General features: G+C 40.1%; 3 protein-coding genes across 3 annotated transcripts; 1 reads left to right on the forward strand and 2 right to left on the reverse strand.

Moving 5' to 3' along the window:
• The first annotated feature begins 1,787 nt into the window (after positions 1 to 1,787).
• Positions 1,788 to 13,392, forward strand: LOC108897729 (aminopeptidase Ey). Its single transcript, XM_018697485.2, has 21 exons — positions 1,788 to 1,985; positions 3,587 to 4,297; positions 5,206 to 5,348; positions 5,461 to 5,600; positions 6,228 to 6,354; positions 6,469 to 6,623; positions 6,730 to 6,843; positions 7,003 to 7,146; positions 7,367 to 7,432; positions 7,546 to 7,611; positions 8,012 to 8,184; positions 8,308 to 8,384; positions 8,466 to 8,599; positions 8,710 to 8,765; positions 8,860 to 9,007; positions 9,195 to 9,286; positions 10,869 to 10,979; positions 11,237 to 11,404; positions 11,558 to 11,698; positions 11,904 to 11,985; positions 12,937 to 13,392. The coding sequence occupies exons 2-21, from the start codon at positions 3,696 to 3,698 to the stop codon at positions 13,093 to 13,095; spliced, it is 2,898 nt and encodes a 965-aa protein (XP_018553001.1). The 5' UTR covers positions 1,788 to 1,985; positions 3,587 to 3,695; the 3' UTR covers positions 13,096 to 13,392.
• Positions 13,393 to 14,203: 811 nt separating this feature from the next.
• On the reverse strand, positions 14,204 to 15,079 carry mespaa (mesoderm posterior aa). Its single transcript, XM_018697373.1, has 2 exons — positions 14,379 to 15,079; positions 14,204 to 14,254 (listed from the first exon to the last, which is right to left on the reverse strand). Exons 1-2 carry the CDS (start codon positions 15,066 to 15,068, stop codon positions 14,204 to 14,206), a joined length of 741 nt encoding a protein of 246 aa, XP_018552889.1. The 5' UTR covers positions 15,069 to 15,079.
• A 4,846-nt stretch (positions 15,080 to 19,925) lies between these two features.
• mespba (mesoderm posterior ba) lies at positions 19,926 to 20,968 on the reverse strand. The gene is made up of 2 exons (XM_051078337.1): positions 20,096 to 20,968; positions 19,926 to 19,979 (listed from the first exon to the last, which is right to left on the reverse strand). The coding sequence occupies exons 1-2, from the start codon at positions 20,843 to 20,845 to the stop codon at positions 19,926 to 19,928; spliced, it is 804 nt and encodes a 267-aa protein (XP_050934294.1). The 5' UTR covers positions 20,846 to 20,968.
• Between the last annotated feature and the right edge of the window lie 5,049 nt (positions 20,969 to 26,017).

Genomic DNA, 26,017 nt, shown 5'->3' on the forward strand with positions numbered 1-26,017 from the left:
TCCCTTCCTGGTTTAGTAATAGTCTAAAAGTGCATATGTGCATATATAATGAGAGGCACAAATATTTTCAACAAAGTGCAGGAACATATTTTGTTCAACTTAATGGGAAACCTTTCTGCCTAGTATACCACACTCTGCTGTGTGTGTGAGTATGTGTATATATATGTATTTATGTATTCACATCTCTCTCCTCTCTAACTGTATTTCCCCTGGGTCCATAATCGGTTCAGTTTGAACTGGCCCAGTGAGGGGTCCAGATCCCCATAGAACCCCTGAAGTCTACTCTTTACACCTCCAGACTGGAGAGGGCTGGCCTCTGACCAGGGTCCCTCCTCAGGACCACCAGGTCTGCTAATCCTGGTTCTAGTTCTGCTGCATACCAGCCTATTTCTGATGGAACAAATACTTAGCTGCACCTTCTTCTTCTTCTTCTTTTTTTTAATGTCTCTCTTTTATTATAAATTAAGAGAGCTTAGTGAGTTTTGCTCAATATGTAGCACTTATGTATGTACATTATAATACATATACATATTGAACATACAGAACACCAGTCGTCTGAGACATTTTGGAATGCATTTATTATATATTTAGTTTCTTGTTGAATTTGTTGTACCTGTGCTGACGTCATCTCACTGAAAAATGAATAGAGGAGAATAATGACAGTGACAATAAAACTGTAGAGATAACACTTTATTATTTTAAGTTGTTTGCAATTAGTTTTTGCTTGTGAGTCTCTGTCTTTTCAATCTATTGTTGTAATCTGGAGGTGAGAGAGGGACACTGTGTACAGATGGAGTAGTTAATGAACAGATGTTCCTTTTTATTTAATTGTACAGCATAATAAGATATTATGGAAGTTTACAAAACACAGTGTGTGTTTTAGTTTTTTTCATTGCACATAGAAATAATTAAAACCAGACTTTTAAGGTAGAACAACAGTTACTCAAAACAACTGTGTGAAAACCTGCCTTGTTAGGGTTCAGAGTCAATACTCCACTGAAAAACAAACAACAACAACAAAAAAAACATTGATAAGAATTTGATTCATTTTGATGTTTTAACATCGACACCCTGTGCATGATTTTCAGATCACCACACAGCTGTGACATAACTGTGTCACCACCCTCTTAAAAAATGAATATACATAGTGTCACTAAAATACAGCCAACATTAAGTTTCCAAGGGTGTTGTTGTGCCAAAGGTTAAATTAGTGAAAATATGATTTGGTTCACTGACAATGTGTATGAAATTGTTATCATCCTCAACTTCCCAGGAAAAGACCTGAAAAAACACAAAATGTTATCTGATAATCTCTGACACTGAGAAGAGAATTTTTTCCTCAAGTTGTAATCTTTCAGGTTTCAGTCCTAGCTGATTAGACAACACCCATGGATACTATGATAACAGCAAGTGTGGTTTTTAATACTATAAGCATCACTTCTTAAGCAGCTAGCAGCTGTGTAGGTAGGCAATTTGAATTTAGGTTAGGAGAGATGAAAACTATCACAGATAGGTATTTACAGAATGTGATTACACTGAATGACTTCTGTAGGAAAATGCCAGGAGGAGGAGTGACAGGTGACAGTTAATCATCCCCCTATTAGGGCACACAATATTCAAATAAAACTGGATTAATCCTCAAGGCAAGATGCAACAAGTTTAGGGCAAACTACAGCCAATCGTATATTCTGTGTGAGGATTGTGCAATATCCTGCTGTGTCACTTGGATAGACTCATGCTGAATCTACTGGGAAGTTGCAGATGCCTGACCTGGTATAACAAGCATTCCCCTTTGTCAACAAACTGAGGCTCAGGACACATGTTCAAATTACAGTTCTGGCGCATTTCTTGGTGCAAGCGGACAAGTAGCAGAAGTGCAAAAAGTGAGTGCAGTGTGGTAGACAGTGCTGCTTTAAAATAAGATTCCACGATCTACGAGTGAAAAGGCCGCTGGATCCTCTGAGACAAAACTAACTAAATACAAGGTAAGAAAAAAAGAGTTTGCTGCCATTGCAAGTTATTGTAATTTGGGGTTTGTGTTTCTGTCTGCAATTGATGTGGCTTTTTTATTATTTTTATTTTTTGGCTCTCACCAGGCATTCAGACCTAAAAGAGTGTTTAAAAAACTGCTGAGGTTTCATTGCTACAATTACATACATATGTACAAATGTCCAAAAAACAACAAAACGCTTAAGTCCAAAAACTGAAAAAATCGTATAAACTTAATTGAAAATAGGCCTTTTTCAGGAGTCAAGTAACAGCTTTCCTGCAGCAATGGAAGTAAGTGGGAGCCTTACAAATTGATGCAAACAACACCTACAAGTTTCCCAACTAAAAACAATGTTGAATTCCATTGTGGAGAGGATGTCTCCAGTGTGTTTGGCTGCTGAATGAGCCAAACATTTTGATTAAATTTATTACGTTTTATATATTTGTTCTATTTTCTTTTAATTTCAGAGTACACTGAGACATTGCACTGTGTAAATTTCAGTAACAACTGGAAAAATGGCAGTTGTTACATAAAAGTGTGACTGGTAGTATGTGCATGATAGCTCAGAGATGCATGTTTCAGCATGTTTAGTCTGTCAACACAAGAGGCATTTCAGCTGTATTTTACAGTCGTCTGTCTCACTGGTGTCATGAATTTAATCAATATAGTTGTCTACGCAGGGCTGTGTTTGGCTCCTATTTCACTTTCTACTCTGTGCGTAGATGTGACATGAAAATCTTTTTAGGTTATAGTTATAGTATGATGGGCACTGAGCTCTGCCAAAATGTGGGTAACCACACAGCTAATGAGCTACTTCCACTACATATCCTGCATAGACATGGGATCAGTGTCTGACTCATCTAGATAATAATGAATAAAGTCACTAGACTCACTAAAGTTTCCATTCATTTGTCACGTCTTTGGCCTTTAAGATGATTGTTTTAGATTTACCTATAATGAGAGGTGTCAGATCCATTATCCTTCACTCAGCTCAGCTGAATGCTGATACTTCTGTTTTGCTCATTGTTATTCATTCATTGTACAATCCACGAAATTAGGGAATTTACACATTTTTAACTTTTAGTTTTTTTCTGTTTACTAATCAAAAATCAAATGTGATGATATGAGGACATTTCTGTTGAGATAAGCACCACCTGCAGAAAATATGTGTGTTCAGTTTAACCACTGGAATGTCTCCATTTCTTAAAACCTCAACTGTTTTGGTCAACCAAAGCAAATTTAGGTTTTTCAAAACATTTGAGGTTAAATAAAAGCTTATCCCATTTTGTAAACCCATTGTTAGCCCATTTCATCATGCAACACTTCCTCACTATCGGATAGCCAGATCTGTATACACTTGACATTTGAAAATTGTATACACACACACACATACACACACACACACACACACACAGAGTTCTACTTTATTTCCACCACCACATAATTTACAGTGCTGAATAAACAGAGAACAACACAGGCCAGCTTCTAAAAAGGGCCTTTATTCAGAGTCATTGTGCAGGTATAAAGTTCACACGTGAGGCAGAACTCATTCTTATCACAAGGACATTTTTACAACTCAGTGTTTTGGACTTTCAGCTGTGCCCGCCCAGGAGATCAAACTTTAACCCTGGGCTGAATCTAACAAGGAAGGACATAAATAGTGATCGGTTCCCCCCCTTCTGTCTTCTTCTTCTCTGGTGGAGACATGGGGAAAGGTTTCTACATCAGCAAAGCGGTGGCAGTAACCTGTGTGGTTGTAGCCATCGCTGCTGTGGCCACCATCATAGCCCTGTCTGTGGTTTACGCTCAGGAGAAGTCCAAGAATGAAGCAATATCTCCACCCACCACCAGCCCTGACACTACCACCATCACCCCTACCACGCCGTCCACCCCGAAGGAGCCCTGGCAGCGCTACAGACTTCCAGACTCCCTCGCTCCTGTCTCCTACAATGTGACCCTTTGGCCCCGGTTGAAGACCAACGCAGACGGCCTGTACATATTCTCCGGACACTCCACAGTAGTCTTCACATGTGTGAAGGAGACCGACCTCATCCTCATCCACTCCAACAGGCTGAACCTCACCGCCTTTGAGGGTTACCATGCCAAGTTGAAGGGCCTGGATGGAGCCACTGCACCCAGCCTGAAAAACACCTGGCTGGAGGTTCCCACCCAGTACCTGGTGATCCAGCTCAGTGGCCCGCTGCAGGCTGGGAGCAAGTATGAGCTCTTCACGGAGTTTGTTGGAGAACTGGCTGACGACCTGGGAGGATTCTACAGGAGTGAATACTTTGAGGATGGGGTGAAAAAGTATGATGTTCTTTTTAAATTTGACATAGTTTGTTTTAAATGTTTGAATTTAATGTCATAGTCAGGAACTTGAGTTACAAAATAAAGCAGGGTTTAAAGACCTTGACAACTTTACAGGCACAAACCATGCTTTTAAACCAGACCCTCACTTTAAAGAAAATAGTTCAATATTTTGGGAACTGTATTTGCTTTCTTTCTGCAAGTTAGATGATAAGATTTATACCACTCTTGTGTCTGTTTGTCAAACATGAAACTACAGTCAGCAGTTGACCAGTTTAGCTAAGCATAAAGGCTGGAAACAGGTAGTCTGGCTGTGTCCATCCAGCCCCCTCGTAAAGGAATATCTAATATCTAACATTTTGCCATTTTCCAGTTTGTTGTGCTAAGCTAAACCAGGTTGCTGCTGACTGTAGCCTCATATTTAACATATAGTCACATTTCAGTACAGGACGAAATAAATAAAACAAAATAGAAAAGAAAATCTCACTTTGAGCAAAATCTAAATCAAATGGATTTGAAATATTCTCACTTTGGCGACTCCTAGTGGTTGCATCAAGAAAGACACTGTTAATCAGACATGCGAATGAAGGTGCCTGCTGGTCATATTTCTAAAGCCTCACATGAATCATTTCAGCTAAAAACAACAAGTTCACACCCCATTTTCCATGGTTTGCTGAAATTTCGTATGGAAATTGCAGGTGTCAACAACAAGGAATAAGTAAATAACATTAAATAAATAAGGTTTTAGGAAGAGTGGATACTCCAAAAACCTAGACATCCACTATATTACAGCATAATTCCTAGTTGATTTGAACAGGGATCACATTTCGTCTAAGTATGACACTGTCTAAGGGTGAGGGGGTTGCTTTGATATTTCTCATCTTGATGTGGATGTCTGCTATTGTCAGAGTTGTGGCCACAACTCAGATGCAGCCAACTGATGCCAGGAAAGCTTTCCCCTGCTTTGACGAGCCGGCTATGAAAGCTGTCTTCCACATGACCCTCATTCACCCCCAGGAGACTGTGGCTCTGTCCAATGCCATGAACTACGGCAAGTTCTTGTCTCAGTGTTCAAATGTTCAAACATTTTACCATGTTTCCCCCTTCATCAATCATCAATTTCTTCATTTATAATTAATGTGCTGCTCTTTATCCCCACACAGACCCTGTTAACATCACTATGGATGGCCAGAAATTAATCCAGACAAGATTTGAACCAACAGAGATTATGTCAACGTACTTGCTGGCTTTTGTTGTGTGTGATTTTGCCTACATTGGGACGAAACCAGGGGCAGAAGTTTTGGTAATTATTTATTACATTTCACAGTCACAGTCAAATCATACTAAATTGGTGTAAAATATCTATATTATTTACATTTAGGTGTAGCCTTGAGAACCACACTCGTCCCCAGTACCACTTGAAGTGTAGCTACTGTTGTTATTGCTACAGCTTAAATCATGACCACTAGTTTAAGATGATCAAAGTCCAATAGAGCCTGACTTTTGCCCCACAGAACCCAAGAACTTGGATTATCACAGCAATGGTGAAATGATCAGGAAACCAGCTGAATAACAGGTGGTGTGAAAGATTAGACTACTGCTCAAATGAGAGGATCATACAGTGGTTTCAGTCAGTTTGTGTCCATGCTCATTATCAACAGTTTAACTGAGGTAAATTTGTGGTTATTAATTATTATGCATTCATTATAGTTTTATAAAGCCCTGCTACTATTACCACCACCTTCCACCACTGCTACTACAATCTACCAACTGTTAAACCAAATTTAATGTCTCAGATTTTACCAACAAAGCTGTTAATGAAATCCATCTGTTGTTTCCCCCCTGTCCTGTTGGTTGGTTTGTTCTATGCTGCCCTCTGCTGGACTCAAAGCTCACCTCAACTCTCTTGTCAACCACTGTTTTTGTCTAGATCAGGATCTGGGCTCGCAGGAAGGCCATTGAAGAGGGCCAAGGAAACTATGCCCTTGAGAAGACTGGACCCATACTGTCATTCTTTGAGAACTACTACAACTCTTCCTACCCCCTGACCAAATCAGGTAGGAACTTCACACATACCCACAGACCAACATATGGACGGTGAATTAACATACATTACTTGCACTATCAGCAATACAAAAAATAACCCGTTTTTACCCTTGTGTCATTTCTAGACCAGATCGCTCTTCCTGACTTCAGTGCTGGAGCGATGGAGAACTGGGGCCTGATCACCTACAGAGAGACTGCCCTCTTATATAATCCTGACGTGTCGTCCAATGGAGACAAGGAATGGGTGGCAACAGTCATCTCCCATGAGCTCGCTCATATGGTATCACACCGAACATCACCCACCCTCCAAAAGCCAATCAAATATTAAATAGTAACTGTGCTTTGCTCTGATATGTGGTCAGTAAAATAAACGTCTGTTGTCTTAGTGGTTTGGGAACTTGGTGACCATGAAGTGGTGGAATGACTTGTGGCTCAATGAGGGATTTGCCACCTACGTCTCTTATCTTGGAGCCAACTATGCTGAACCAACATGGAAAATGGTGAATTTTGAATTAACTTGGTACATACTACATACTGAGTGGACCTCTTTTCAAGTTGCTCCAGCCAAGTCAACACATTCTGTGATCTTGATGGCATTAAATAATGTGTCTGGTGATGCCACAATACAAAATACAAATACTTTTCTGTGTATTTTTCAGAAAGATTTAATAGTTCTGAATGAGATTGTTGGTGTGATGGCTGTGGATGCTTTGGCCTCTTCCCATCCCCTTTCATCCAAAGAGGAGGACATCCAGATGCCAGAGCACATCAGTGAACTGTTTGACTCCATCACATACAGCAAGGTACAGTATTATTCACATTACTACAACCTTATCCGCCCAAGACTTTGACCTCAGTTAAGCAAAGTAAGAATGAGTCAAACTGTGATCCCCCCCCCATCAATGACTCTTGATACTCTTGATTACTAATGAATCACTGATCCTCATTAACAGATTGCTGTAATTCTGTCGTATCTGATATGTCCCACTAAGAATGCTAATATCCTTCTGTTTTCTGTTACAGGGAGCTGCAGTCCTCAGGATGCTCTCAGAGTTTATCACAGAGACTGTCTTTTCCAAAGGACTCAGTGTAAGTACAGCTGATTAAACAGATGAGCATCATAATCTCTATATTTGTTTTTTCACCACAAAAACACAGTTAGTAGTGTTGAGTATAACCAATGGTGTATTATCTGTCTGCAGACATATTTAGAGGAGTTCAAGTATAAGAACACAGTCTACACAGACCTGTGGAAGCACCTGCAAATGGTAAGCTAGCACCATCATCACGACTGCTTTCTTTTCAGCTACTTAGAAAGAAATTTACTTCAAAACCATCATTGAAATTATTAATTTACTGCAAAAATGATAAGAAATTTCCTTTAAAAAAATAAAAAGATAAATAGCACTGTAAGCCTAAACCCACTGACTCTGACAGCTAAAACAACAGTATGCAAACCTCATATCATTTCATCATATCAGGCTAAATGCAGTAGTTGTGGATCTCTTTGCCACTTAGGGGCAGTGCCACAAACTGTAAACACTGACATATCACCTTACACACTGATGAGGCATCATGAACTATTTATTAAAAATGAAAAGAGAACACCTCAGCAGGGAGCAATGAAAAGTCATACTGTTATTAAAATTTGTATGTTCCTGTTACCAGGCAGTGGATAAAGCGGGCATAAAGCTGCCCAGTTCTGTGGAGGTTATCATGAACCGATGGATCCTACAGATGGGATTCCCTGTGGTCACCATCGACACCAAGACTGGAAAAATCACCCAGAAACACTTCCTGCTGGACCCAGACTCTGTAGTGGACAGACCATCAGAGTTCAAGTGGGAACTTCTTTTAAATGTTTCAGTGAATATGTTGAATATACAGTATGTATCTGTCATACTAAACTCCCCTACTCTCTTTTTTATACTGTTCTTTGAATGGCTGGATGGATGTGGCTCCAGTTATGAGTGGTTTGTTCCTATTACATGGATTAAGACTGGTGTAGAAAGACAGCAATACTGGCTTGTGGACAAAGAAGGTAAGATTTATCACAGGTTGTTCAGAGCTGTGTAGGGGTGATGAATATGATCTAAAACTCCATCCATCTCCATCCAAACAGCTACAAATAACGACATGATGCTGAATGCTAATGATTGGTTGGTGGCCAACGTAGATATGAGGGGCTTCTACAGAGTAAACTATGATGCTGGAAACTGGGAGCGTCTCCTCGCCAAGCTGAGCTCCCAACATAAGGTATAACACCTGCAACTGGAAATTATGCTGTAATAATAATGTAATAGACCTGTAGTGTTGCTAAATGACTACCCATACCTCCAAACTCAGTTTCCCTGTTCACTTTTCAGGACATTCCTGTGATCAATCGTGCTCAAATTATCGATGATGCTTTTAACCTTGCAAGGTGAGATCTTTTTTTTTTTTTTTTTTACAAAGCATTGCTGTAATATAAAGATGTTGAAAAGAGAGAGCTGAACAATTTTATGTGGCCTTTTCAGGGCTGAGATGGTGAATACAACTCTTGCCCTGAGGACTACCAAGTTCCTCAATAAAGAAGTAGAATACATGCCCTGGCAGACTGCCAGAAACAACCTGGACTACTACTTCCTCATGTTTGACCGTAGTGAAGTGTACGGACCCATGCAGGTTTGTAAAGAATGGCCGACAGCGTACATTTATTCTGATGGTGTTCCTGAAAAATTAGCTAGAAAAAAGTGCTTGATGGCAACTGTACTGTATGTAAACTATACAATATGAAATGCAAATTGAACGTACTTCTAGTGAATTACTTCTGGATGACACATCTCTCTCTGTGTGTATGTTCATTCCTCAGGCTTACATAAAGAGACAGGTCTCTCCTCTGTTTAACTACTTCAAAGATCTCACTCTCAACTGGACAAAGATCCCTGAAAGTCACACTGACCAGTAAGGATGTTAATATGCTCGTCTGTTTAAAGCAATATTAGTTTTACTCTACTGAACACATATGTGCTGTAGTAACCTTTGGGATGATCACTGTAGCAGGATTTGGTTGACATGATGTTACAGTGATCATTCTAAGATCAGATGTGAATCTGTGTGTGATAAAAAGACAAGTAGAAGTGTACCCTTTGTAGCCGTATAAAAACTGCATTACACTGTAGTATTTATTGTTAAAATATACCATGATGGTATCATGAGTAGACAGCTGTTCGTCCTACAACCCCCCACCCCACCCCCCAACCCCAGAGCTAAATCTAACAGCATTTACAGGAAGATACCTTGATAGGAAATATTACATTGGAGGGGCTTCCTGAAACGTATTCCAACAAGATTCACAAAAAAAATTTAAATCTACTTTTTTGTGATTGACAACTTGCATTCCTCTAAGCCGCAGTAAGCCGTATCACTGCAGATTAATACAATGTAGATTAGATGAAACTTCACTTATCCCATAGGAAAGACTCAGAGTTGTCTCAAACAGTACCTCACATAACCCTCTCCTCACTGTGTCCCTGTTTTCACTATCTCTTAAATGTGTTTACTTCAATTTGCTCTTATCTTGATAAAATTGATTCTAATGTATCTCCACAGCCTGTATTTACCTCTTCTCTTACTTTCTTGCTCCTGTGGTTCTCCTGAAAATCTGCATTTTCTGGTGTGTGGGTTTTACTAGCTACCAAATGAGTTAAATGAGTTTGTCCTCATCTGATCATATGAGTCAACACTTTTTATCGATGCTAGCTGCAATGTCGATGGCTCTGTTGGTCTGTCAGTGTGATGTTTTGAGCTTTTAGTGAAATGTCTCAACATCCATTAGAGGGATTGCCATGAAATTTGGTACAGATGTCAGTAGTGTAAATTAGCAAAGGTTAACATGCTAACATGCTAAAATATAACTGTGAGCCTGGGCTTGTATTCATCAAACTTTTAAGAATTACACTTAAAAATTCTCTAAAGTGCCAACATAAGAAATTAATAGCAATTTAATATAGTTGTAGTGTTAAAATATATAAACAGGGATGAAATAAGAGGAAATTTCCTGAAATGGAAAATTCTGCTGCAGGACATTCTGCTGTTGGTAGATGAGGTGGTTTAGATCATATAACAAGGAAAATGTAGTATCACACTGACAAGTACAAGTGCATATAAAGAAGGTACTTAGATGGATGCACCCCTAATTGAAAAAAAAAAAAAAAAATCAAATGTTCCAATTCAAATAGTTGAACAAACCTAATCTGTTCTTAATTATATTGATTTAGCTAATATATAAAAAGTAATTATGATTATTATCAACCTTTTTTTTTCTTGACGTTGACATTTGATAAAAAACATCAGCATGTTAAACACGTTTGCAATTAGCTTGAGTCTACATTAAAAAGCGGCTATCCAGCCGAGTCGTTGTAAGGACTTAATGCAAGTGTGCCTGTTGACCCTCAGTCTTGTTTGGTTGTGCCTTGTTTTAATGGACTACTTCATTTACGTGAGCATTCTCTTGACCCTTGTGTCATCTCACGTCCCTGTCCAGGTACAATCAGGTGAATGCAATCTCCTTGGCCTGCAGCACTGGAGTGAAAGGTTGTCGGGATCTGACCACCGGCTGGTTCAGAGAGTGGATGAAAAACTCCACAAACAACAAGTATGTTCATACTGCATGCTTACCATACACTCTTAATCTTTCATGTTTTTGCTGCCATTATCATTGTCATTCCAGGTATTAATATTTCACTCTTTCCTAAACTTGTCAAGTGCAGTAGTTGTTTTATTTTCATTCACGTTTCCTTTGCCTTCCATCACTTTGTGCCCAGCCATTTTCCCTGTTGACCTCCCTGATGCTGTTCTCAGCCACTGCTGTCACCCCCTTAACTCACTCCTATCTTTTTTCAAACCCTCCAGGATTAGCCCCAACCTGAAATCCACAGTGTACTGCAGTGCAATAGCAGCAGGAGGAGTGGAGGAGTGGGACTTTGCGTGGTCCATGTACAAGAACGCTACAATTGCATCAGAAGCTGAAAAACTTATGCATGCTCTGTCATGCACCAAACAGCCCTGGCTGCTGAACAGGTCAGTAGCACTGTCATTATGCTGGATAATGTTGCTAATATTTCTGTCGCTCTCTTTAAGGTATTGTCTTCTGTACTTCTGTACAAAGAGCGGTCTCTGCAGGGTTTCGATGGTGCAAGTTTGACATTTGTCCTCACTGTGAATGTGTTTCAGGTATCTGCAGTATTGTCTGGACCCAGAAAAGATCCGTAAGCAGGACGCCACCATCACCATAATTTACATTGCTAGTAACCCCATTGGTCAGCCTCTGGCTTGGGACTTTATCAGAGCCAACTGGAACCATATATTCAATGAGTGAGTTTTCCCATAATTTACATAAGTTTGTGCCATCTAGTTGAGCTAGAATCTCAGCTAGAAGAGGAAAACAGTGCCAGGGTTGGTTGGCATGTTGCTATGGAGGCAACACAAATTAGAAGTGTCCAACAAAACAGCTTTGCTTACACAATCTGTGGTTGTTTGCAGAATGATCAAAGCCGTTTTATTTTTGCTTTCTCTTCAGCTATGGCGGTGGATCATTTTCCTTTGGCGGAATAATTAATGGGGTGACCAAACGTTTCTCCACTGAGTTTGATTACAAGCAGGTACAGTCTTATATTTGTCTTTACTTTCAGCACCTAATAACTCAGTTTTTCAATTCACATCCATAATTTCTGGTGGAATTAATTTTTATAATAATTAATTTTCTAATGTTTGCAAGGTATCAGTGGTGGAGGAAGTATTTACTTAACTAAATGTAGCAACACTGTAAAAATACTCCATTACAAATAAAAACGATGCATTGAAAATGCTGCTTTAGTAAAAGTTTGCAAGAATTATTAACTAAATGTACTTAAAGTATCAAAAGTAAAAGTATTCAATACGAAAAAAAAAAAGATTATATCAAGATTATTCTAGCTAATGCACTAATATGTAAGCAGCATTTCCAACTGGTAATAATTGTAATTAGTTGACTTACAGGTCATTATTAACAACTTTCTATAAGGTTGCAGTTGATTATGATTATTTTCATTATTGATCAATCTGCTGACTATTTTCTCAATCAATTTATGAAATAGAAAAAAAAACTTCCAGAGCCCAAAGTGACATCTTTAGTTTTGACCGACTAATACTTGACAGTTTATTCAGTTTACTTTTGTGTAAAAAAGGGTGAGGGGTGCACTAGGCTTGAATGAAAAATGACTTAAACAAATTGGATTTACTTCAGTCTTAATCTTTAAATCTTAATTTCTAATGTAATCAAGAGCTATAACTGTCCAGTAACTGCAACTGAGTAAAAAATACAATATTTCTGTACAAACTGTAATGGAGTTTACAGTGGCATGAAATAGAAATATTCAGGAAAAGTTCAAATTTGTACTTGAGGAAATGTAAATGTTAATGTATTTTAGGGTACATGTCTCTATATCCAAAGAGTACATTTTCCTAAGAGTAAATGTTCTGTGATGTTAGATACTCTGCTCATGCCGACATGCTACACTGTACATACACATGCCCCAGAGTAATCCCAGTCTTCTCACCATGTTCCTTTCTAGCTGCTGCAGTTCAAAGAAGACAACGCAGGGCAGCTCGGTTCGGCCACCACAGCTCTTGAGCAGGCGCTGGAGAGAACCAAGGCCAACATGAACTGGGTGGCCATGAACAAGAAACAGGTGCTGGAGTGGTTCACCAGTGAAACCTCCTCTCCAGTTTAACGACCCAAACACACCTTCCAGTCTACAGTTTTCAGATTGTTCTGGAAACTTATAAACCAGCTGTAATCAAATTTGTTATTAAATATTATGTATATTCTAAATGCAATGGAGATTTTGTAATGTAAAGTTTTGATAAAGCCTTTTTATGGATTATTTGATACTAGAATCTGGTTTCGTATGTGGGAAATGTCTTACTTGCTGTCAAACTATGACAACATTTTAAAGATCACAGAATTTCACAACACAAAAAAAAGTGATACTCTGTGCTCACCCAATAAAAGCCATTTTAAATTGTGACGTTTTGTACTTCCACATTTAAAAATGTCTCTGAGAACAAACAGAAGGAGACAGATACATTCTGAGACCAAGCTGGGATTTTATAGAGGTTGTAGAGCAGTTTCAGACATCTGCACAGCATCACACATCACACTGTTGACATAAGAGCAGTGTAAAACGAGTGGGACAGCCATCTTTCAGTGTGGACTGCCATGGCTTGTGTCCATATTGAGATCTGGGTCATGTATGAATCCAAACACAACAGAAGTGGGACAGAACTGGCAGGGAAATAAAACCTATTTGACAGCATTATCAGTCAAGTCTCTGAGCTCAGCACATGAGGTTTTTTTTTCAGGGTCTTAAACACCAGACATGTTTACTCAGGATAGAAAAGGTGCCAATTAACTGGTCCTACTTCAGCTGCCACCTCTCTCAGCAGGGGTCTTTCCTTAAAGTCTTTAGAGGGGATGTGCTCCCTGTTTAACACCTCATTGTCCCCCTGACAGCTGCAATGTTTGTGTAAGGAAGTGGAGGCAGCAACCAAGTCTGCATGAGTTTACATGTGGGCTGACATCAGTAAATAAAACAGCAAACCCAGAGGTTATTATGAATAATAATGTTTATTCTGTTAGAGCTCAATAAATATACACTTTTATATACAAAAACACACAAAAGGACAGAAATACATTTTGTTCAAAATAACAAAAATTGTCAAGAGAGTTTTGTCCATTCATTTTGCTAAAGGTCATTGTTGCAATGAAAAAAGAGTAAAAGAGTAGATTCACAGTTGTATCTCTCAGCACTGTCCAGAGAAAGTGACATCTTGTTGTTGTTACTGTGGCATCCAGTACTGCTCGCTGGTGAAGCAAAGTCCACTAGAAACCTGGCAACAGAAAACAGATTTTGGTTAGGAACTCATTCAGCAGTACCATTGCAAATGATATCAAACAATTTACTGCAAAGCATATCTTCTGTTTAAAGTGTATGGAGCTTTGAAATGAACATACCTGATATGCATGCTGCAGAGAGGACGGCTGTGCTGTGCTCATGGTGTTGCAGCTTGATTCCTGTGGTCTGTAGCTGGCTGTTGGCTGATCCAGGAACTGGTTGAGGGTTTGGGGCTGCTCCATGAAACCAGTGGATCTCCTCTGCTCCAGCACCTCCTCGCTGAGGCCCAGCTGGGCCGACAGGTAGGAGATGTAGCGGATGGTCAGGCGCAGCGTCTCAATCTTGGTCAGGGTCTGTCCTGCGGGGGCCACTGAGGGTGGGAGGTACGTCCTGAGGTGATGCAGGGCCTTGGTCAGATCCCTCATCCTCAGCTTCTCCCTCTCGCTGGCCGTCTGGCGCTTCTTCCCCGGATACCTGGACCTTGATTTCTTTGTGGTGGAGGAGGTCGCCATGGGTCTGGAGCAGGGTACAGTCTGCGTCTCGTGGGTAAGACGAGGTGCCTCGGGGCTGCCAAAGATGAAACAGTCCAAGGCGTCTTGTTCAGTTCCTGCAGCCTGCAGGGAGGTGGGGGAGAAGCTAAAGGAGTCCACAGACGAGGTGGGAGACAAGCTGCTGCCTGCGCTGAAGTAACCAGGGTCCAAGGCTGGATCACAGGCCACAGGATCATAAGATTTCTCCAGCAGGGACCCGCAGTCAAACAGGAAAGAGTCATCCTGGAGCTGGAGAGTAGAGCAGTAGGACATCTCCATGGCTGCTGTTGTAGGTTTAGTCGTAGGCTCTTCCTTGAGCAGTGAGCTGTCAGTGTGTCGCTGGTGAGGCAGTCAGAGGATAGTGAAGAGGAGCAGGGAGGCTGCTCCATATATGTGGTGGGAGGTGCGAGGTTGCACCTCCGACAGCCACCTCTGGTCCTGAGAAGCTCTGGGACCAGGGCTGACACCTAGAGCAGGGGGTCCCATGGGAAGCAGGCCAACTCCAGGACAAGGTGTGACCTGGCAGCTCGCATGAGCATCATAAAGTAGACAAGATTCACACTATACACTCCTGTTGCCTGGGAACATGACCCTGTCATGACGGGGGCTGTACCTGGGTCACAGGTCTGTCTCTGAACCAGAGGGATTTTATTAGAAATCTAGTGAGTCACTGGCTGTGACTGGAGGCAGAAAAATTATCTGTTACCAAAACACATCCAACAATATCCCTAGATGATAACTTTCTAATACATATATATATATATATATATATATATATATATATATATATATATATATATATATATACAGCTCTACATGTGATCAGTGCTGTCCTATCTGATGCCCGGAAAGGTCGGGCCTGAGAAGTGTGCCGGGGGCAGCTGTGAGGTGTGAGGAGTTTACACCTCATCCTGTTTGGACAGTAGTGGCCTCACTGGTCTGGGAACCTGCATCCTGGCAGAAAGAATGAGGAGCATCAATAACATATATAACATATATGTTATAATAACAATAACAATAACATATATTTTTAGGATTTGGGCTGAACTCTGTCTCCTACCCAGTTAGACTTTCAGTGAGGTCAAAATAATCTTGTTGTCATCCTTCAGGTGAATAAGCTATAGGGTTACAGGGTAAACATCCCTGAGTATTTTTCTGCATTTAGGTTTGCAGTTAGATAGTTGGTTTAATCTGAAACAACATGACATGAATTTAATACATCAATATACATAACATGCTATATTACTGTGTTTAATGTTGAAGAACAAAAAAATGCAGTAACTGCTCATTCATCTCACTAATGTTACTTCACAACAGTAACATTTACAACACACACACACACACACACACACACACACACACATACAAACATATGACATTTATATAACAAATTATTTCAGCGGCCAATGGTGTGTTTTGTTTTCACCCATACAGTTTATATGTATGTTTAGCAGAGTTGTATTTTTATGTTTGAAACAGTGTGTCCTGATGACTGGATCAGTGGATTTAAATGTCAGGTGTGGGCTGTGGATCTGAGTCCTGAGCAGTGTTCCCACAAACCCACCGTGTCACATTTGACTCCTGGTGAAACCCATGAGTGGGACGTGTGAATCAGTCTCGCAACTCACTGATGCAAAAAAAAAAAAAAAAAAAAACCTAAATAAAACAAAAAACAACAACAGCAAAAAAAAATTACATCTGATGTAGGAAAAATATCCAAAACAAGGAGAGAGGTCTTCTGAGGATATTTCTTGACCTACAAGTAAAAATGATTTCGCTGCAGCAGCGGTTTAGTTTTTTATTTTTCTTGAGCTGGAAAGTGTGTGAGGTGACACCAGACGTGACAGCTGACCTGAGGACCAGTTCCCACAGCGACCTCTGAACCTCCACTATCTTTCTGTGACAGGACATTAGATGAGTCACCACAAACAGCAACATTAACATTCATATTTCTGTCATTCCCATTATTAATCTATGTTGTTGTTGTGTGTAGTATTACCCTGTCATTTCCCTCCTACCAACCTGTTACTCTGTGTCATACAGGTTACTCTGATAAAAACACTCCAAAATATTCATCTCATCATAAAAGAGGGACTGATAGAATCTATTGAAACTACTTTGAGCACTTAAATGTTTGGTTGATTAAAGTTTGAAGCTTGTACAGATGGAGTATTTTAGGTTTTACACTAAAAAACTTCAAATATTCATTTTTCTGCCAAAATATTTATTTTATTTTTTCATGATTTTGATTTTCTTTTAGGACGAGAGCCTCTCTAATTCTACTTCTGTATCAAATTCTAAACTGTTATCAGTTCATTATTTTTGATACATGAATTTCTCCAGCTGTCAACTTTCTTTTTCCCTCCTAGGCTGATGATAGAGAGGATCTTCCTTCTCTTAATCCACATTAGCTCTGATGGTGTTTACTCACATGTAATGAGTGAATAATCAGCACAGCAGTGCTAGCCCTTTCATCCTGAACCCTTTTAGCCCTGAGAGTTTATTAGCTTTACTGTGATGAAAGACCTAAGTGAGTATATTAGGCTTTGTGTTAGGTTTGCTGCTTGCATATCAAATGAACTGCATGTATGTGGCAAACTAAACACTCAGGCCCAATCCCCCAGCCTGATATGCAGATCCACTCTTCTCTATGAATATTAAAGGCCTCACCGTTGGCTTTAGAGGTAATTAGGGCTGTGGGTGAGAGAAACGGGGAAAAGAGAGGGGAGGATCTTATATCTTAGTCTAGACTTAGCGGTGCCAAGGACCTCTCTGTGTTTGCTGAGCCACATTAACAAAGACACACTAAATAAACTAGATAACCTGTGGCGGAGGCTGATCTCTGGTCTGCTCAACTTGGACTATTCACATGTCATATGTCTGGGACCTTGAGAGATAATTTCTATAGTGGCTCTGGAAAGACCTACAGCATCTCTTTCCCAATTAGTAATATTACTTGATCTCACCTTTGAGGTACTGTATGTTGCCTAATAGGCATTAGGCAACATACAGTACCTCAAAGGTCATTACAGTAATGGTAACATATAGCTTCTCACTTATGGATAGCTTAACACATATAGCACTCTTTAGAATTACTGGCATAGGGAGTAGTGATACTATATAATATGCCTGTATTGTCATTGTATCATTAAAAACCATACAACGCAATTTAGAGTGCCAATCCTGTAAGGTGTCACAAGTTAAAAACTACTACTACTATTAATAATAATAATAATAAATAGTGAAATAAAAAGTCAAATAAAATAATAATATTATTCTTATTCTTACTTATTTTAACAGTCACATATAGCTTCTTAGAATTATTAGCATAGGGAATGATAATATAATATAATATAATATAATATAATATAATATAATATAATATAATATAATATAATAATAATTATAATAATAAATATAATAATAAACATTCACGGGTTAACGCTCGCGATTAATCCAAAACCTGAACGCGTTTGGACACAACTTCTTCCCATATTTCCAGCGCGAGTGTTTACTGCTCGGGGTCAAAGGTGAAAGGTGAAGCAGGAGATATCAACTGTTGTGTGTACAGCATAGACTGTAGGCTTAAAGGAAATTTTCATTTTAAAAGGCCTCCAGGTCTGAGGTCAGGTTCACTGTCTTTCTACCGAGACACAACTGAAGTACCGTCGTTTCTGATGTTAGCAAAGATGCTAGCACCGAGAGTAGCTGCGCTCGTCAAACTACACCGGGAGAGTTCAGCCAGGACAAAACAACAACAACTAGAGCTAACTAATGCTGTTACAAATGGATCGTCACAGACTGCAAATCCATCAACACTGCTGAAGACCAAACGCTTCAGGGCATTAACCAGATCGCATCAGATGAGCCATCATACAAGACACCTTCGTGAATGTAAGTAAATACTACTATTTTAAACTTGTGATTAATCATAGCCTATTATTGTGATCAACGCCGCTCTAAATATAATATAATATAATGTAATACATTTCTTGAGACATTATCAGACTTACATGTGTTATCTAATGTACACAACTGTGTGGATGGCTCTGTTTTATATCTTGTACTACACAGTGGCGTACAATGTCATACCTTGTTTTATGGAATTGATTTTAAACCCTAAAATCCAGTGTATTTATTATTTTTACATGTTGCAACAACCATTTTCTTATTAAGTATCATTAACATCTGTGAACTGTTTCATTGATTTTATGGGAACCCAACAATTGTTCGAGGACAGACTTGAAAAAATATGAACCTATCCCATGATAATATTAAAGCTACTTAAGGTGAAACAACAGGGGGAAAGAGTATGTTAAGGGGTTTTAACCTCCGACCTTAAAGGAAGTTTGAGCTCATGAAATTAATAACTGCAAATCATCACTCCCTCTCATGCATTATGTCTCTGTAGTTATCTTGTATCGTTAATTAACATATTAACCACCACTAATATAATCAGCAAGATATGAACAAGATGTAAATCTCATCCTCTTTTATAAATGCATTTCATCTTACTGTAACAAGATTAGCCTGGGAGGCCTGCCAATTTATTTTAACTGTGTAGTTTTGTGCCTCTCTGTGAGTTCAATCACCAAAGACACTGATTCTTTCACTCAGATTAGCAGCCACTGCGGACACTGACACTGTGCCTGTCTGACCAGGAGAGGGTACTGTGGCTTTGTCCTATAAGCACCAGCTTCATCCTGTCTAATATAACTAGGTATAAATACACACAATCCCACTGGATTTGAACCAGCAACCTTTCTGTAACAAGCTCCTTATTCTCAGGCATTAGCCACAGTTGCTTTTAGCTTTTGGCCTAAACAGTACACATAATGAAGACCTGTCTGAGTGATGAAGGGGAGAAAGTGAACTGCATCATGGGACAGAGGCTCTGAATGATGACAACATGTGATGACATTTGAATATTTTATTATAAATAGTGGCATAAAGAAATATATAAAAATAGTTGTTAGACATATCATTATTTACAAAGAACATTTCATAGGACAAAATAAATAAAATGTAGAATAGTATATATATTTCAAATAAATTACTTGATTCACAGTGAGGCAGTAAAAACAGTGAAGTAGTCTGTGTCTGTTGTTGGATGATGATCATACAGTGTTGGAGTGTTTAACCCCAATACTCTCTTGGAACCAACGGGATGCAGAAGTCTTTGCCACACATCTGTATTTAACACAATCAACAGAAAATGGATTAGCATTTTATGCAAACAGATGCCCAATATGTAATTTTACATGCGGCGAGTGATAAATAATGTTAATGAGTGAATGTTCACATACCTGACAGGAGGGCTGTGTTGTCGGAGGTGACTGCAGGATGGTATCCATGCTGATATCTCCCTGAGGAGCGTCACTGTACTGTTTATTGTACTGATCCACTCCAAAACTACAGCTCCCAGAGTGCAGCATGGTGTCCTGGCTGTGACACTGGGCTGTGTACAGGCTTTGGTTCAGATTCTGGCTCTGGAACTGGGTCTCCTGACCTCCCATGGAGCTGTGTTGGAAGTAGCTGAGGATGTCAGGGGAGGAGGCGTCGCTGGCCGAAGTGTCTCCTTGCTCTCTTCTCTGAAATAGCACCTCCTCGCTGAGGCCCAGCTGGGCCGACAGGTAGGAGATGTAGCGGATAGTAAGACGGAGAGTCTCGATCTTGGTCAGAGTCTGTCCAGCGGGGGCCACAGAGGGTGGGAGGTAGGACCTGAGGTGATGTAGAGCCTTGGTCAGATCCCTCATCCTCAGTTTCTCCTTTTCGCTGGCGCTCTCCCTCTGTTTGCTGCGGATCCGGGTCGCTCGGCCTGACTTCCGGCCACGTCCAGACAGGGAGCAGGGCGAGGATTTGAAGCTCTTGGAATATCCGGTTTTAGCTGCCTTAGGGGTGGACTGTGGAGGCTGCTGGTAGGAAGGAGACAAGCTGGAGTCCATAGAGTGGACAGGGGAGAGGGTTTCTGGAGAGGAGATGCTGGAGAGGTCTGAGTCCGAGCACCACTGGTACTGCAGGCCATAGTTGAGCAGAGGCACAGAGGAGGTATCCATGTTGTGTGGAGAGACTCAGTGGTCTGACTGGAGAGACTGGAAGGCTGTGAGTGTTGCTCAGCTGCTTCGCACTGGTTTATAAGTCCAGGCCAGGCCGCAGAGGTGTTAAGTGACACCTCCGCAGATTCTCACAAACCATCCGTGGCAGAGGCCACTGCCCCTGAAAACACACACACTCCCTCACTGGGACCATGCCTCTACCCCTGTCTCTCCCTCTGCCCCTGTCTCTCCCTCTCCTCTGTGTCTGGGAAAGTTCAGCTACAGGAGTGGAAGTGTGAATTTTGACTCCTGCTCAAAACAATAAACAGTTTTTGCTTTTCGGGTTTTTTTCCCCCCTGCAGGGACTCAGATGCGTTTTGCACACGTTGAAGGGACAGGGTTTGTTTTGAATGAACTTGCATTCACTTTTTATTTTTTTTACACTAAAGCCCCAAAAACTGGTCAGCAAACTAACAGTATAACAGAAAAGTGTGAAGAAGCTGTATACCTCAGAAATAAATCAGCAACAAGCCCATACTGAAAAAGATGCCTGTACACTGAGCTCTCAAAATCTTTATTAACCACAGTCTTAACATGTGACCTGAAAGATCCATATACATGTATAGTCAACAATATTCTGCAAAGGTCTGGGTTACTGCCAAACCATACCATCATTCAAGTGAAGATAATTCATCCAAAAGGGATTACAATATAGGAGAAGTATGAGAAACTTAATGAGGTTTTTTGGATTCATTGCCACCAAATACATATTAGTCTATCGCAGTGATAAATAAAAATCTGGTTTAAGATCAAATCCAGTGTGTAGATGTGGAGAACAGGTCTGCACAAAATCACAAAGACAAACATTTTGCAGTGGTTGAAAGTAGTTACACTTTCTCTGTACTGTACAGTAACATACAAGTTTTGTGTACTTTTACTTGACTTGAATCATTACATTTCATACTACTTGATAATTTTACTCCACAACATTTTGGAGGGAAAAATGTACTGACTTTATTTCACCTGACAACAATAGTTAGCAGGTCCTAGAAACACAGACATAGGAGCAGCTTATAAAATAAGTTATAATAAACTCTGCATCAGTCAGCCACAACATAAAAAATTCCTGCTTACATGTTAATCCATAAATAATAATAATCCAGCAATATTACATCTTACATTTTGCTGATAATATTTTATACTTTTTCCTGTGTGTGAACTGAACTGATTCTTGGATTCTTACATATGGTGTATTGGGATGTGTGTAAGTCATGATGCTGCTTCAACAACCAAAGCAAGATACTGACACTGCCTGGGTTAAAAAGTGCGTACCATCATGTCAGTGGCATGGAAGTCAGCACATATCTGATAATTAAAAGAGCAAATATTCTTCTTTCTCATCACCTCACTCCAACCTTGAACCTGACAGAAGTGTCTTCTGCTCTTCTCTTTATCTTCTCCACTTTATATCCCACCATTCCTCACCAGCTTGATCATTTTATAGTCACAGCAACTCAGGCGTGAGCTGTCATCTCTGACCCTTCGCTTTCTTTATCTGGACTGAGGAAGTGAAGCTTATCCCACTGCAGCTCCCGCTCTCTGTTGCTCTGCATAGAAAACCCATGTCCTACATGGCTAAAATATCAATGTAAATACTCTGAGGTTTTAATGAAGCATAATGACTTGTATTATCCACTTAAAGCAGAGGTGTGATGGTTTCACACTGATGAGAACTGATGAGCCTGGAGGCGTCACTTCACACCTCAGCTGTGAGAACCAGGAATGCTGGGAAATACTGTCACTGCTAAACCTCTCTGTCCCCATCTCTCCCCTCTTTTCTCTGTTTTCCTAAACCTCTTTTGAATTTTCTCTCCATGTAGAACAGCAGAGGAATATTTTGATCTATTGAGAAAGGACAATGCATTTTGATACAGAAATAGTGTTGTACTTTTTTTTTAAGTTTCTGTATCTTGTGAACACTGAAACATTTGCTCAAGTGCTTTTCCTTGAAAAAATCAGCATGTCTGGGTGAATGCTGAGCAGCTGTATCCATGCTTTTCACTGTATTTTCCCCACCTAGTCTGATTGAAGGCAGCCCCCCTTTTTTGAGCTATAACCCAGTTTGTCTGTTCTGTTATTTTTCTTGGAGTCTCTGTTGTTTATTAAATCATCTTAATATCAAGCCTGTCAGAGATTCCAAACCCAATTCAATGCAGGGAATGATTTTATTTTTCTCAGATCAGTTTCCATGAAGCTTTGGCACTTTGTGTTTGGCTTAGTATCAAGGTATTATCCTCCCTGATAGAGAACTGGCTTGCAGCAATGCAGATAACTAATAAAACACTCAATGAAACCAACAGCAAACACAAAACAGCTTAAAATGCTGTTTGTCTGGTGGTTATAAATGATGTCTTTCAGCTTGGAGCCTGGAGTTCCTTTGACCTGCCAGCTCCAGGAACCTTAGATTATGAAAAACAGATTGAATAGTGAGAGGTGGTTAAGTTTATAGGATGTGTAATGTTATGCATCAGCTGAGGATAAAATGCACAACTCTCTAAACAAACTAATGGAAAAGTGTGTGCCGTGTCAGGCTGAGGGCAGGGTGAACTGGGGTTGAACCTGCTGTGCGACCCTGCCAGTCACCCTGACCGAGGTGAGGCTGTGGGAGCCTGGCTGCGAGTTTGGCACCTCTGGGTGGATGCCCACCCACAGTAGGGTCTGAGGCTGGGCTGCCTGCCACCTGTCTGGGTCTCCCGTGTCCATCAGCCCCACCACGACCTCCACTGTGCTCCCTCTGCTTGGGATAAAATCAAATTAGACATAATTTAAACGATTCCTGTGGGGAAATTGTTTAGCAAATAGCGATACAACAAATTTATAAAAACGAGGAAAGAACTGAAACAGTCAACCATACAAAGTAGAAGTGTATCAAGAAAGGAAAACAATATAGAGTCAATTTAGTCGCAATACTGAGTAGTAGAAGTTTGAGTGAAAAAAAATGCAGTATGCAGTCAATATATAAAATCCAGTATATATGCAGATAACAGGAAATTTGAGAAACACTATGGAGTTCAAATACTTGATTTTCTTTACTGGTGATGGAAAACCTGTTTTTTGTACTGTATACCTCAGTGTGGCCTGTTAAGCCTCAGTTATATTTGCTTGTGGACATGTACACAGACAGCTGTGGACACGTAGTTGTTTTCATTTATACTCCACTTGGAGGATGAGCTGCTTTGCCTGCTGTGCTTAGGGCAAAAACATGAAAAAAGAAAAAGCATGGAGAACAAAAAAGTGCGGCACATTAAGTACAACAGGAGAGCTCATGCTCAGATGATGTGGTCTTTGCGGACACAGCTGATCGGTTCGTATGCAGATGTCCGCACAGAGCCCACATCACGCACTACTTGTGGATGCGTTAAATATAACACTGGCTTTATTAAGTAAATGCTTTAGTTCATGATTATTATACATTTCATGAGTGTAGTCAAGGCAGACTCAAAGTCTTTGGTAGTTTTTTTGTGTTTTTGTTACCGACTATTTGGGACTCTGAAGTAAGGGGAGGAAAATAATTTTCATTACCAAGAGTAGCAAGAGACATAGCCAATAGCTTATAGACACTGAACCGTTAAGAGAGCACAGTGTTAGTATTGTACTCTTGTTGAACTCTCAATGGACAGTTAAAATGAAGATCAAAATCAGTGAAGCAGAACCAAAGATATCATTGTTTTTATTCTACACATTCCTTTTCTTTTTCAAAGGCTAATGACTACATTACCCACAATGCAACTTGACCACTGACAATTTGGTTGGAAAGCGTATTTTGGGCTCTGAAGTAAGGGAAGGAAGATCATTTTAGTTCTGAAGAGTAGCAACAGCCAATAGCTCATGCATAGCAGCTAATGTAGCCTTTAGCTGCTAGCCTTAAGCAGAGATGAGGAGCAGCTGCAGGTGTCTAATACGCTCACTTTTTTTCTAACTCTACACACCCAGACATTTCACATGATCAAACTTGTCGTCTTTCAGCCCTAGCCAACGCTGACTCAAGTGATATCACTTGAGGCAATTTATCAAACTTCATCTAGCTGCCTCTGGAGCCACAAAAAGCTTTATACAACATTTTTCACCTACACAGCAGCACTGCCTAAGACCTACAAACAGATTTTGATGTGTCAAATCAATGGAGTTCCCATTTGAAATAGTTACTGAATTTCTTCCAGGAACATTTAATGCCTGCTGAGTGTCCTTTTAGCTCTGACAGTGAAAGACTTAAAAAATTCACCTTAATCTCTGACCACTAAAAAAAAGGAAAACCCCTAACAGAGACAGGGTTTTCTACATAGAGGTAACATTCAGTCAGACTACATGATCACAGGAGTGCCTTTACTAGAAGGATAACCCTGATGAAAATTATCAGCAAGATTTCTTGCATTTAATTCTTGTAACAGATATTAGTCTTGGTCAGTGTTGGCAAATGAAATCAAAACCAAAAAAGTTGTGAAAGCAGTATCACTTTATTCTGAATTAGTTTTACCTCAGATGTGTATGGTAATATTATCTATGTCCAAAGCTTCTGTGTGTGTGTGTGTGTGTGTGTTTGTATCCATGTCAGCGGGTGAGGTGGCAGATGAGGGGGATACATTCTGCACCTTAGGTGTGAAACATAGCTGGTACTGGAGGGGTCAGCCAGAGGTGGACAGTAAATTTCATCTAATTGTGAAAGAGTGACATTCACAGAGTGACATAACAGAAGTCCACAGATTAACAGAAAAAGACTAAAATAAATTTCATTGTCTCATCGAAGCAGGGAACAAAAGAGTTGACTTTGTAGGAATATTGATGATACTCTATTTCTGTGTCCCCCTCTTGAATGGAATCTGTCATTAATGCAACATCGATTGGCCAAGTCTCACACACACACACAACAAGATAAAATTAGAATATTAATTCAAGTGAAAACATGAGTCTCATGTTTGCCAGCCTAATGTCTGACATTCCAGTAAACCTGGTGGACAGATCAGCTTAGTGACTTTCACACCTCTGCCAGAGTAAACACATCCTCCTACTACTGGCACTTGCTCACACTTGTATACTGCCATGTTTTTACAAGCCCTCCTTACTTATCCCCCCTCCTCAACACAGCTGCCACTGACATGGGAACAGTTATGTTGAACTCACAGTGATCATGTCTGA

This window comes from Lates calcarifer, linkage group LG2 (genome assembly GCF_001640805.2).
Source record: "Lates calcarifer isolate ASB-BC8 linkage group LG2, TLL_Latcal_v3, whole genome shotgun sequence".
NCBI lineage: Eukaryota > Metazoa > Chordata > Actinopteri > Centropomidae > Lates > Lates calcarifer.